At 41.4% G+C, this 13849-nt stretch overlaps 1 protein-coding gene across 1 annotated transcript in view; it reads left to right on the forward strand.

Annotated features, from left to right (window-relative positions):
- Positions 1-13849, forward strand: part of SMAP2 (small ArfGAP2) — a 152980-nt gene that overhangs the window by 95039 nt on the left and 44092 nt on the right. Inside the window, exons 2-7 of the mRNA XM_085648026.1 lie at positions 2386-2519; positions 3027-3112; positions 4580-4658; positions 6225-6305; positions 6489-6570; positions 8595-8704. Of these exons, the coding sequence (XP_085504152.1) occupies positions 2386-2519; positions 3027-3112; positions 4580-4658; positions 6225-6305; positions 6489-6570; positions 8595-8704 (572 nt within the window). The remainder of the gene's footprint in view (positions 1-2385; positions 2520-3026; positions 3113-4579; positions 4659-6224; positions 6306-6488; positions 6571-8594; positions 8705-13849) is intronic.

The following is a 13849-nucleotide window of genomic DNA, read 5'->3' on the forward strand; positions in this document are numbered from 1 at the left end:
AAAAAGGCGCTCTCTCTGAGACACATTTGGGATAGAGAACGGGAAGGGACTCCTGTACGCCCTTCTGCTACTAGCTCTCCTGCCCTGAGTTCTGAAGAATATCTTGAATGACAGGGCTCAAGTCATCTTAGTGGCTTTGGATTTGGCAAGGAGAGTGTGGTATACAGAACTTCTGGGCATTAGAATCTGTCCTCTAATCAGGCTACTCCTTAGGTAAGGACTATCGCAGCGGCAGGGCAGGGTCTTGCACACAAACTTGAGAAGCAGGAATTGATGACATTCGATCTTCTTGCCGAGCTTGTGGATGATATCTTGGATGCGAAGTGTCCCTCTACTAAGTCTGTATACACCCAACACTGGGATAAGTTGGTAGCCTGGTGTGGCACTCTCAATACTGATCCATTACAGGCAAAACTGTCTCATGTCCTATTGTTTGTTTTATCTTGAACCAAGCAAGGACTTAATTCGAGCACTGTTGATGTCCTGTGTTAGCTCTTTCAGCCTTTTTAGGTTTATTTGACTTACTGTCCCTATTTAAAGCACCTGTGATGAGGTTTTTGCAAGATTTGAATGATTTATTTCCTCCAAAACCATTTGCGATGCCACAGTAGGTTCTTAATTTGGTTCTTGCTTTCCTCAATTGCACCCCATTCAATCCCATACATAGCTTCCCATTCTGACTTTGAAGACTGTATTTCTGGTTGTTGCGACTTCAGCTCGTCATATGTGCGGACTCCAGGCTCTCTTGGTGCAGCCACCTTTTGCCATCTTCTTTCCAGACAAAGTGGTACTGTGGACCAAGACTACCTTCTTGCCTAAAATGATTATTGCTTTTCATGTTGAGCAATTCATCACTCTTTCAACGTTCTTGCCACACCTCATCTCTCGAAAGAGGAGCAGAGACTGCATCATCTTGCCCATAAATGAGCTTTTGAGTTTCCATATCGATTGCACTAAAGAACATCAGGTGAATGCTCAGCTCTTTGTAGGATTCTATGGGGCAAGGAGAAAAGGACTTTATTGAGGTAGATAGTCCTCTGCATCTGCTACGCATTGGCCAAGAAGGACCGAGGGCCCATTTCACAAAGACCAAGATTGCAACTACTGCGCTTACAGTCGGAGCGCTTGTCCTTGGCATCTGTGAGGTTGCTACTTGTGCGTCAGTACACACATTCACAGTGCTTAATTTGTCAAAAATATAGTGCCGGGGCCCTCGACAGAAGGACACTAGAGCTTGCACCATCCATTGCCCTTGGAAGCGCTGCCAATGACAGCCCCAACACACTACTAATCATCACACTCTTAAAAGTGTGATAATTCCTACTATTACTGGGCTCCAAAGCTATAAGAATGGCTGTGGAGAAAAATACTAATAATGGGAAATGTAAATTGAAATAATAAACAGAAGTTGTTGTGCTCGTACCTAAATTGGCAGACACCACTACCATGTGGCAGACAGTCATTAGCCCCGGTGCTGGCAATTAACTGCTGGTGGTGAGCATCGGAAAGCACCAGCACAAATTAAACACTGCACGTTCACGAAGTGCTACTGCCTTGACAGCCAGGTCCTACGAGAAGGGCATGTCGTCCGCTTAGTCCTGCAGGACTTTATCTGAGCCATTCCACAGACCCACCACCTTGGGAGGTACTGCTTTGGTGTCTGTTCTAAAGGTGAGGAATATAAGGTTGGAATAATCTCTCAGATGAACAAGTTACTGACTTTTGGTAATGCTCTTTATTGCCCTTCCTCCTCCCCGTTCGCATGAATTGTCTTCTTCCCAATCTAAAATGGTCCTAATCTAGAAATCTCCACACTGGAATTGCTGATCATTATTGAGCTCATTTCTGAGGGTGTGGCCAGGGTTAAGATAAAAACTGACATCAACACACCGTAGTGGCACTTATATGCTACACAGTTTGTCATTTACAAGGCAGAAGGACATTGGTGCAGATTCACACAACCCCACCTACCAGTGTACATGAGCATTATTGTTCAGTCTTTCGGATCCAGTCTGGTGCTTGTGGATAATCAAATGTTGAGGAATTTGTGGTTAAATAGAGTATTCACCAGAAAGTGCATTACCGAAGGTAAGTAACTTGTTGTTCACTGGCATGTCCTACATATGCACAACATAACTTTGAGCACATTTTGCCTCAGGATGTCTAATTGTTTATGAGTTAATCAGTAAAACAGTTCTTGAAACATTCCATGCTCCATTGGATTCAATTAATTCTGTAGTCTGCAAACTCTTACAGTCAGCCTAAATTGATTAGCAGCTAGACTTAGATTGGTGTTTTCAAATATGCAAATTCATGGGTTGTATACTGTTGCCATTTCTTATCTGTGACATATAGTCCTCATTTGTTGTGTGCATTTTTCTTTAGGGCCAAGATGGGCATCTTGGAACATTGGGGTCTTTGTCTGCATTCGATGCGCTGGAATCCACCGCAATCTGGGGGTTCACATATCAAGGGTGAAGTCTGTCAACCTCGACCAGTGGACACAAGAACAGATAACGGTGAGCATGGGACCAATTGCTTTCACTGTTTAACCAGTCTCACTACTTTCGCTCGTAGACCCCTTGTCGCACTTTTTTTAAACTCGTGGATCTTATTGTGTACATGTTATTTAGTTGGTTTCTTGCTGATTGTGGAGATTTGCGGCCTGATTTACAATCCTATTTTCCCCTTGTTTCTTACTCTTGTCTGGGAAAACCTCCTGTCTTCTTATTTCATTAAGCACCACAATTGAAGTTCTTACAGCCTGGTTAACCAACACTTTGAAAATCTTTCATTATATATTACTGGATACTTGCAATGAATATACTACATAAAAAGTGGCTTTGTATAACAGTGAGTGTAAAATGTTCATTTAATGTGGCTGATCATGGGATGTCAACAAGTTTGATTGTGGAAGAAAGCAGAGTTCACCTTAATGTAATGGGACACTTCTGGGGAGTTGTGCTTTTAAGTGACCTATCCAGGTCGTTATGTGCAAGTGTTTGTAACAGAAGTCTCTTCATCAGTGCATGCAAGAAATGGGCAACAGAAAAGCCAACAGACTATATGAAGCTTATCTGCCGGAGAGCTTCAGGCGACCACAGACGGACCAGCATCCTTTTGATTTGTATGACCTATTTGTACATTATGTTTTAGGTGTCCAGTATGTCTACATTTGGACAAGAAGCAGCACTGGTATTTGGGAGAGCAATCTCTGTTCTGAACATCTGTCAAGTTGCCCACCTCTTGATAGGCTTTCTTTTGTAGCCCAGAGTACTTTGTGTTTTTTAGTCCATTTATGAAACACAAAAAGAAAATGCATGTGGAGTACTTGGGTTACAATGTGAGGACATATTGGACGCAGGCCACCTAGTTGTTACTTTCAGAATTATTTTTTTGTTGCACTTGCGGGGGGTGGAGGGCTAATAAATTAAATGTGAATTGAGGTGATATTTATGTGCATAGAGCTCTGCAGATGACTACAAAACACTGTCCACATAGATTAATAAAATACAGGTATAGAGTTGCATAAACTCTTTACTTTATGGTAGTTACTGATAAATGCATATGAATCTGGGTCCTCCCTCAAAGGTTCACAGGGGACCTTTACATTGGTGCATGTATTGGAATAAAATGATGTCGGTTTGGAGGTTGTTGTGAATTGACAAGATGGTGTGGGTGGAATAATGAACGGAAACCATGATAAATGCGGATGCCAAAGGTAATCCTATATGGAGTAGTTTTACAAAGTGAATTGAATGTATCATGCTTTGATTTCAGAAGTGTTTGCACTTGACAATGTAACTGTGGAGAGCAGGTAGGTAAGGGTTTAAGTTGACTCCCTCTATTGGGTGCGAAGTCTAGCAAGGCGAAAGTCGAGCTTTCTGACTGTGGAAACCCCATAGCCTTATAAGACTGAACCTCACAGCCATGCTCTGACACCTCACCAAAGTTTATATGAACACTGCATGTGTGAAGCTCCTATGAATGACTAGCACCCATGTGTTCCCAGCACCATGAAAGTTGAGGCAGTCAGTTACAGATGTGAACAGTGTTCCTTGCTAGACTGTTTATCAGGGAACTGCAAAACAGCAGTCCTTTGAGTACATTTCTGTATACCTTTGGGATTGCTACCACCTTTGTACTTCAAAATGCCAGTGCACCCCACAGAAAATTTAAAACACTTGTGCCACATTCTACCTTTAGCGTTTTCTTTTTAAATTTTATTCATTGCGCACTGTAAAGTACACCTGAAGATGCAGTTTTGCATGTATTTCTGTGATCCGGCCCCTCTTATAGAGATATCCAGTCAGTCTTCAGTTTCATTCCCCTTGTCCTGGGGAGGGAGCTAATGGTTGCCAGCATCCCCCAGTATGGTTAGTGTATGTGAACATCGGTTAAATTGTATGCAGTATTTCTTATCTTAGGATGCTATTGTAATTCAACATGTGATGTTTCTAGGTCTTGCTTTTAACTTGGTTTGTTCTTCTGACTTGTTTGAATCCATTCTTGTCTTAGTTTGCCATTCTGGAATGGCTTCCAGTCTGTTTATGATTTAACCTTAATCACACATTCTCAGATCAGTAGAATCATTCATCCGAGAGAAATATGAGAAGAAGAAATACCTGGATAGAAGTGTGGACATAAACGCTTATCGGGTGAGTGTTACTGAAGCTGCCGTTTATTGGTCGCTTTCCTACAAACCCTGGTTTCACACTGCATCTCACCTCCATACATCCCTCTAAACCCTTACAAATTCTAGCATCCAGCCTCTTTTTTTGCACTTTGTCAACTCCATTGCAGAAGTATTGTAATACTGCATCAAAAAATCCTCGGTCACTCAGCTGCCCCCTCTGCCATGTGCTTTGTTCTGACGAAAAGAGTAGATAACAAGCTTCAGCTATGTCAAGTGGGGCTGGAGCAGGTGGATGGCATTTCAACTAAAATGGAAAAGTACCATTAACCTGTTGGCATGATGATGAGATATATTGCTGAATTTTTTGGAGTGTGGCATTTAGGAGACCCCTGTTTAGTGCTAATGGAGACTTTGGAGGCTTTGAAACCATATATCTGAATGATGTAGATAGGCAATATATTTGATTGATAAAAGAATGGACATCAGAAAGTGACCCAATTAAAAAGACAGTATGAGCATGTTAATGAGTCGGTCTGGTGGCACGGGAATCAAACTCCTCCCCTGAAGGAACGTGTGTTTGGCTGAGTGGTCACAGGTGGAAATTCCTGCTGGTCCACTGTATCATTTTCCGAGGTCGATAAAATGAGTAACGTTCAGTTGGGTAACGATAATTTATAATACTGTGCCAAAGCGCCGTCCCGGGTGACTGTGCGCTTTCCAAAGACACGTTGTTGCATGTTATGTTAGTGAGGAGAAAGGCGAGAAGCTGGCTTCACACTGGAGCAGGAATGTTCAAGGTGTTCCTCGATTGGGATTGTTATTTTGGTACTATGACTGCTGTTTGGTTTATTGGCTAAAGATGAGTTGAGAGGGATGTGGTTGTTGGCAAATTCAGAACTTCCTCACCCCTGGAAGTATACTGCAGCAGGTTTTGCAGAGATTGTAAGAAAGAATTAAACATCCTGTTGAGGTAAAAACAAATTTTGCAAAGCGATGGAGGCGATCTTTGATTGATAGCTGTACATGTACTTTACAGAAGTGATCGAGGCCAGTATCTTGGTTTTCTTTAATGGATAAAAGTTTTAAATAAAATAAACCTCCTCCAGCTACTCAAACTCCTTCCACAGCTCCATGGCAATTTCTCTCCTCACTCTGTGCTTGTAATGTCAACCATCTCTGCTTCTCACAAACCTTGCGTGACCCTAAATACCTCCCTCTTTAGCTGCGGCTCAGTCTACCCACTCTTCTTCTGCTTATCTGCACTCTTTCACCATCCAGTCTCCATCTGCCGTTCAGTATCCCCATGCCTTTGAACTAACTGCCACCCCAAGCCTTTATATTCCCTTCCCCAACACCCCCATGCAAACATGGTCAGACCTGAACAGTGTGGAGAAGGTCCGGGTGCACTTGGTTCGCGCAAGTTCGCCCTTCATTATTTCAGAGGCCAGTGTGAACGTCTCTCCAATATCACATAGAACTTTAATTCCTGCCTCTGTTTTTTTTTTTTTTTTTTTTTATGATTATTGGTTTAAATCTTGCATACTTGATTTAATTCTTTTAAATCTTTTTTCCCCTCATCCCATCGTAGAAAGAGCCAACGGATTCACAGAGTGCCGAACCACCACCAGAGACCAGGAAGGCGCCAGTAGTCTTTGAAAAAGTGAAAATGGTAATTGAATGTGGGCCTTTTGATGGGTGTGGTATACATGTAAGGACACTTTTTTTAAATTCTCATTGGTGTGTTTATAACTGCATTCCTTGCTCGATTTTTGTTCATTGCAGAATTTTCAAAATGGGATTCTCGGAGACTGAGAAAATGGTTAATTAGGCATGTTTATGTGTTTTTCTCTAGACTCTTAAGAAGGAGGACCCTGCTCCATCCAAATCTGTTCCCCTCAAAGCAGCCCAACCAGTCATGGACTTGCTGGGTTTAGGTAAGCCACCTGCTTTTTGTTATGGTTTGCCTGTGAACTACTTGACAAGTGCTGAAAGATCAACATTTGTAACTGATCTTAGAGGTGTGCTGTGTTGACTGGCATGGGTTTACTGTCCAGGAATGTGTTGCAGATTAAAGCAGACCAGTGAAACAAAGCTTGTTTGAAGCCTTGCTACTCCAGTATTGAGTAAAATATCTAGTGTAATTGAAGGTACTTATGACGTTGCCCTTTATTGATCCATTTATGACCATGCAAGCTCTAGACTATGCATTTTTCTTTTTGTTTTTGCAATTCTTTATTGGAAGCAAAATAATAGAGAATACAGCAGTAATACAGCCTGGTCGCCCAGGTAGAAAGGATCTTCGGACAGGAACTATGAACATCAAGATGAACCAGAATGCATATGTCAGACCCAGTTCGGGAGGTCATGGCCAAGCAGGGTAAAACTGGGCCACAGCCACTGGGGCTGAGGTAATTTCCCTCTCCCGAGGTCTGTCCAACTTTGCATACTGGGTGAAGTATAGCCCGTTCAGCATTTAACTCTCTGGTAGTGATGGCGAGATGTAACCGGCTTCTCGGGGAGGGAGAGTAGAGGTTCTCAAGTTCACCACTCAAAATACACACCTTTAAATAAAAGGTTGTTCAGCCTAGTACTTAACTTCATTAACGACACGTATTTTTATTCTTCACACGAGCTAAATACCCCAAAATGAATCCCACAGTTCTCCATTACTCTGGGTCGCTCGCACGCATAATGCATGCCACACACACAAATACACTCAACCTAGACTTGGAATGTTGGCGCTAAGGTCTGGGTAAGCGCATAGAAGCAGAATTGCCTAAAAACAACATTGTTTTTAGGCAACCTAACTGCTGCTTGTAAGTGTATCTGCCCTTTCTGCAAGCAGAACAGCAGCAGTAGTTCCTTCTGCAAGACCGTTGCAAAACAGCAGCACGACAGCTGCCACACATTTCATAAGCACTACTACTAGAATGTCAAGCACTGTAGAGAAACAATAGTTGCAGAGTGTATTCCAGACATATGACCCTTACTACTGTTTATTTGCTGCTTTATGTGATGCTTTTTACTCTATACAAAGATCTATACGAAAGAAACTAGGCTGGAGGAAAAAAAGGTTCTTTGCCCTTAACTACAGTTCTCCATGTTGGTATCTTTCATACATTAAAAATGTGACAAAGAGTTCTCCTGGTGAGATATAGCACAGTAGTTGCCTACAGCCTGCAGAAGATCTTCGTGAGTAGTGTTTAGGGTCCCCACTAATAGGCAGAAGCACAGTTGGTCCTAAAGCAAGGGTTGTTACTGCATTCAGTTCTGTTAATACTACAATATAATGTGCTGAAGATTTACTGACTGGGAGTTGTCTAAATATGTCAATCTATGGAAGATGCCAAGAGTGATGAAGATTTACAGATTGGGAATAATCAGAACATGTTACTATGAAAGATAACTGCTTCAGATCTCTGGTCCGAGGTCAATCTTTTAAACCTAACAAAACACATAACAGACTTAGTTCTCCGTTTTGGTTTTAAGTGTAGCTCACAATCAGTGTTGTGATGCAGCCATGGAGAACCCATGCACCCACAGTGTGAGTTGATGACTTGCAATGCATGACTTCGAGAGAACCACTTTCATCTAGAGCGCGGGCTGGCAGGGTTTTTATTCCCGCAGGGGAGCCTCCTCTGAGGCTAATGTTCATACTATTTGTCATATTTTAGTAGAAAGATCACTAAAGACTGCTAAACCTATAACTAGTGAAAAGTGCCCCTCCTCTCAAACCTCCCAAAGATGGTAAACATTTTTATTGTACTCAAAAGGGTAACCATCATTATGGTAAGTAAAAAAAAAAAAAAAAAAAAAAAGAAAATGCTCCACTGTAAGTGTTACACAGATACACAGATGGATGCTCAGTGTCCCGAGATCCTTTGCGCCTCTTAATTGGCCTCTGCAGAGTGTGTTTTCAGTAGCAACTTCTAACTTCTCTCTTTTCTTACTTCCTTAGACACACCAGTCAACAACAGCGTCCCAAATGGAAAGCCCAGCAACAAGCTGCAAAACGAATTAGATCTTTTTGGTCCTCCCTCGTCTATCTCTTTCTCGGACTCTAGTAAGGTGGGGATCGTGTGTGGACTAGTATGGTAAATAAAAGCAATTGTTGTAGCATGGTAGAACAGATCCTTGGATGCTTGCTTGTTGAAGTCTTTGTGTGTCTCTGAACTTACTGTAATTCTCTTTGAGTTATTTGCTTCTTTTCCGTAACTTGCAGAGGGCGGGAGTTATTGAGTCCTCCTTTGGGTTGCCGCCAGAGCAGTGACTGTACTTTGCTCAGTGAGAATTTCAAACAAGGCTGTAGGAGTTTGAGTGAGTTGGGGGTGTGAATAGCGAGCAGGAATAATTTATCATAATGACTCGATGACCTACCTGGCCGGTCTACCTTCTCAGAATTGTTTGTCCTGGAAGAGCAACCTGGGGCCCAGCAAGGCGATTGCATATCCGGATTGCAAGTCTTCCACCCATGGATGTTTATTATCATGTTGCCCCACTGTTATGATTTACTGAACCTCTAACTCCTCTGCACCCCAATTAATGGCATTTTTCACATTTTCTTTTACTTCTTAATGTGTTTTTACTGTATTAATGTCATACATGGGTCTGCTCCCTGTTTGTAAAAATATTTGTCAAGACGCGCGACTCCGATTTCTTTAGCGGTATCAAACTCCAGTGTGTGATAATAGGAAACTACTACCTTAATCAAAATGGAATTTCATTAGCATCGTATCACATTCATCTCTTATCCTTTGTTTAATCGGTCAAGTTTATTAATTAATTTCTATTTTGCCACCCTTTTAACTGCAGAGGCCGTGTTGGAGGGGGGTTTTGCAGCTCTAACAGAAATATGGGTATCAAAGACCTTAACCTCATGTCTAATATACCTGGTGCCTTTGGGTAAATAGCTTTAAAAGGAAGGAATCACTGACAAAATTAAGGTTCTGTGGTGTCCAGAGCTTGAATTATTTCATAGAAATATCCTCACACCTTTATCTGTCTGTCTGTGTAGCCTTTGATTGCAGATCTGAAAATCTTTTACAACTTTGCTCTGAAAGTGCCATATATGGAATGCAGTGGTAAAAAAGTTATATTAAGATGGGAGAGAAAAATAAGGAACTTACTATAATGAAACTTGTGTTTAAATATCCTGTTTCAATAGTGAAGACAGTGGACCTTCTTCCTGTAGAGTAGAATTGTCACAGATCGTTCACCTCTTCGTTGTGCATAGGCCTAATGTTATGACAAGATTATTTACACATGGCAGAATTATTTATCATGATGTTAAATATGGCAGACCTCCAATGAGAGATTTAGGTATTTGTTTTGTAGTTGCCAAAAGCTTATGAGATTAACCTGGTTTGTTGAATAGTGGAATCTTCACACCAGCAAAGAGGGGTAAAATGCTCTCAGAGATTGAATGTTTTATGAATGCACATCCTATTTATTGAAATGTTTGCATCTAGATGTTGTATTGGTGTACAATTAGATCTCCATCATATGCCTTTAGCGGTGTTAAACATTCTATATTTCAAACCATATTCTAATACATGGGATCCTGTAATTGCTGTATAGAAGCCTATCAGGGCTGGACTGGGAACCCAATACAGCTGGACCTGCCCCGGGGGTGGGGTGTGGAGGTGGTGTGGTAGTGGTAGTGAGAAGCACTGCTACCGTTTGTTACAGGGGGCCTATATTTCAGCACTGCTGCAAAACTGGTCTCCACTGCTTGTAAACCAGCCCCCACCCTTCCAGCCCACCAGGAAAATGCCCGGTGCCCGCTACTGCCAGTCCGGCCCTAAAGCCTATCTCTAATTTCTTTATTACAGGCACTTTGTGACCTCTCTAGTCCCCTGTAGGAAATAAATGACATAGCGCCTAATCTGTAATAAGGCATTACAATGGAGTTCTGACCTCATAATAATAATGTCTCCTGCCACACCCAGCATCCAAGAGAAAAGGGAGGGAACACAACATAATTAAAGCTGCAGTTTAGACAACAAAAGCAAAACCTGCCTTTTCTTCTTTTGATCTGTTTTTTTAAAATGAACAGCGACTAGCAGAAAGGAGCTATTTATGGCAACATATTTATGCGAGAAATCTCTATGCAGGTTTATACTTGTTCTGAGCTAGAGCGTTTAAAAAAAAAAAAAAGAAATCTGGCAAACTGATTGTAAAATCTTTTTGCAACAAATATCTAACTGCTTTTTATTGTTTAGTCTTCCCATATTTCATATGAAAGAGCAACACACTAAGGAGTTAAGCAGTGAGTGGGAAGGGTGTTGGTGTAACCATGTATTATAAGGAATAACGTTTCTCTGTCATATATTATAAGGAAATTGCAAGTCACCTTAGGATTCCATGACCTTTTAGCAACTCATTCCTCTACATCAGGGGTCTCCAACGAGTAGCTCAGGAGCTACTGGTAGCTCGCCAGTACCTTCAAAGTAGCTCTCTGAGGTGAAGTCAAGCCCAGCATCAATTTCAGAGTAGGTGCTTATTAAAGAAGGCAGCACTGATCATCTCAAGACCCTAAGAGTGACAGCCAGCCAAACTTGTCACAGTAACTCATACTAATACTCGAACACACACTGTGCCAGCTAATAGGACCTGCTACATGAAAGTTTGTATCCAATCTCAATATAATTGAGCCACAAGGAGATTGACCATGTTGTAGTCCCTCCTTTATCAGTCACGTGTGTGAACAGTGCACCATCAAAAAAGTATGGCAGCAATAGCCCGAGCTGTAATCGGTGCTGACCCACCAACGTGCGGGACTGCAGGAGTCAGAGTGAAAATGTGTCAGTTAGATGCATGATCAGCTCAAGACCTGAGGAGAACAGGGTATGATCCAGACCAGAGAAAATTAAGAGATTCATCAACATTTAGGTGTGTGCCCATAATAAACACTATTGCTTCCTGAAACTATGCCTGGTGCCAAGAACCGCCAAATATATATGCTAGCCCCATGATAAAAGTGTTATATTTGGCATAATTGTGTCCATTGCTGACATAATAGTGCCAATGGCATAATTATGGTCATCCTTGACTATTTTGGTATTTTTGGTCTAGTTGTGGTTTGCTGGCAGCCATCATAGACCTACTCTGAGCATGACTGGCCTATATGTACCTATTCCTGGCATCTTAATGGTCATGACTGATATGTGGTCTTATCCCTTATCCTTCTGGTTTCCAGCCTTGGCACAATTGTGGCCCCAGTATAATGGTGGGCATTACTGGCATAATCCAGGCATCCGTGGTGCTATGGTGAGCATCCATTATGATATAATGGGGTAACCCACAATTGTCAACAGACCTGGATATAGATTGGTATAGGAAACAACGGTCCTAGACTTCTTTAAAGCTACAATTCAGTTATGAAAAACATTCATTAGTCAAAGGGCATCCAGTACATATAGAATTAGCATTGTATCATTAATGTACCACCATTTTCTTTACAATGCAAACAAGTATATCCTCAAGAGACACAAAGGCACAAAATATCGCTCCAATAGTGACTGTTTATTATTTAGTTACTTGTATAACAGATCACCATATTCAATGCTCCAAATAGAGAAAGAGGTTGCTCCAAGGAGAGTGTGAAAAAGGAAAGTGTTCGTGAGGTAGGACAGGTATAAAGGAGGGGAATCCAAAAGGCAAATTCAAATAACCAATCAATTACACATTCTGGTATCCTTAGTAAAACTGGACATGGTTCATAGTGGCACCAGTTTTACAGATAGGCCAGTCCCTTATGGATTTACAAATATTCATTTCATGATTTTCTGATGATGCACAGAGAGCATTCATCTGTGAAAAGGCAGGCTGGGATGATATCTGGTACAGGCCCACTGGGGGAGAGTATCGACGTTTCGACCCTGGTGCAATGAGGGTAATTTATATCCTCTGCAGGTGGGTCTTCCCCTGGGGCTGTATCCTGACTGTACCTCACCCTAGGTTGCCTCCCCTCTAACCGTCCTGAAGAACTTTATCCCAGCATTTCTGCTGGTAACCGCACTTGGTATACTTGGGTGGTAATTACTGAAAATCTTGCTTTGGGTGGTCATAGTGTAGTTGTAGTCACTATTTTACAGGTATAAAATTTGCTAGTAGCTCAGGAAGACTTTCCTTGAGCAGAAGTAGCCCTCACTACAGAAAAGGTTGGAGACCCCTGCTCTACATTGTCAACGAAACTCCTCGGTGACTTGCAATATTCTTATTATGTACTGCAGTGTGTACTTTATCCAGTATATTGTAAACACAAGTTTACTCATTTGCTACTGCTGTGTGAAGCAAATTCTATGTTCTTTCCACAATTCAGCTAAATTAATACAGTATTTTGTGAGTGCATAGGGCTAAACCCTTGTTCTCATATATGCAGATCCACTGAGTGTAATATGCCTTTTATTACAATTGTTGAGAGACTGGAAGGGGCATCTTGACCTACTCGAGTTTTCACCTCTTTTGAATCATGACCCCCACTCGCACAACGGTAATACATGCATATTAAACTCTAAACCTAATTAGATACATACTGTAAACATTTATAGCTTGTAGGTCCTTTTTATTGCACACAATGCAGTAGTATTAAAAACCCTAAATTTCACAGGGACTGAACATTTTAGGGACTGAACATTTTCGCAGTTCGTTGTGAAATATGTGTTTTGCTGCCATAGAACAGTCCCAAAACGCTCTCCGCAGCTTTACTGCTGTCTATTGTTTAATCAAGATTTTTTTTCACAAATGATGGCCCAAACCTGAACATTCTTGTTCCAGTCACCTTCCAGGGAACATGGTTAAAAGTCTTTCAACTTCTACAGACAATGCTTTTTTTAACACACCAAAGGGTGTTTTCTTTTTTACATTCTACGTTCTTTACTACATGATTAACCCCATAGGTCAGTACTTTTCTTCTCTTTTTCCTAGAGACAGCAAAGCACTATAGTCCAGCATTTTAGTTATTTTTTTCTCTTTGAAATATACCTTTTCAAGCTACCTCCCTCACAAGAAACATGTAATATAAAAATACATACTTAGCCTGTAATATGGTCCTTTATTGCCATGTTCTGGTGGCACTTACAAACTACTTGCCGTTTTGGTTTATAATGTCATCAGAATCGCTCAAAAGCAAAATGGGGCCATATTACAGTTTCTCATTATGTATCTATCTAATATGGATGTTCAGATACAGCAAGAGAGACAAAATACATA

This window comes from Triturus cristatus, chromosome 3_2 (assembly GCF_964204655.1).
Source record: "Triturus cristatus chromosome 3_2, aTriCri1.1, whole genome shotgun sequence".
NCBI lineage: Eukaryota > Metazoa > Chordata > Amphibia > Caudata > Salamandridae > Triturus > Triturus cristatus.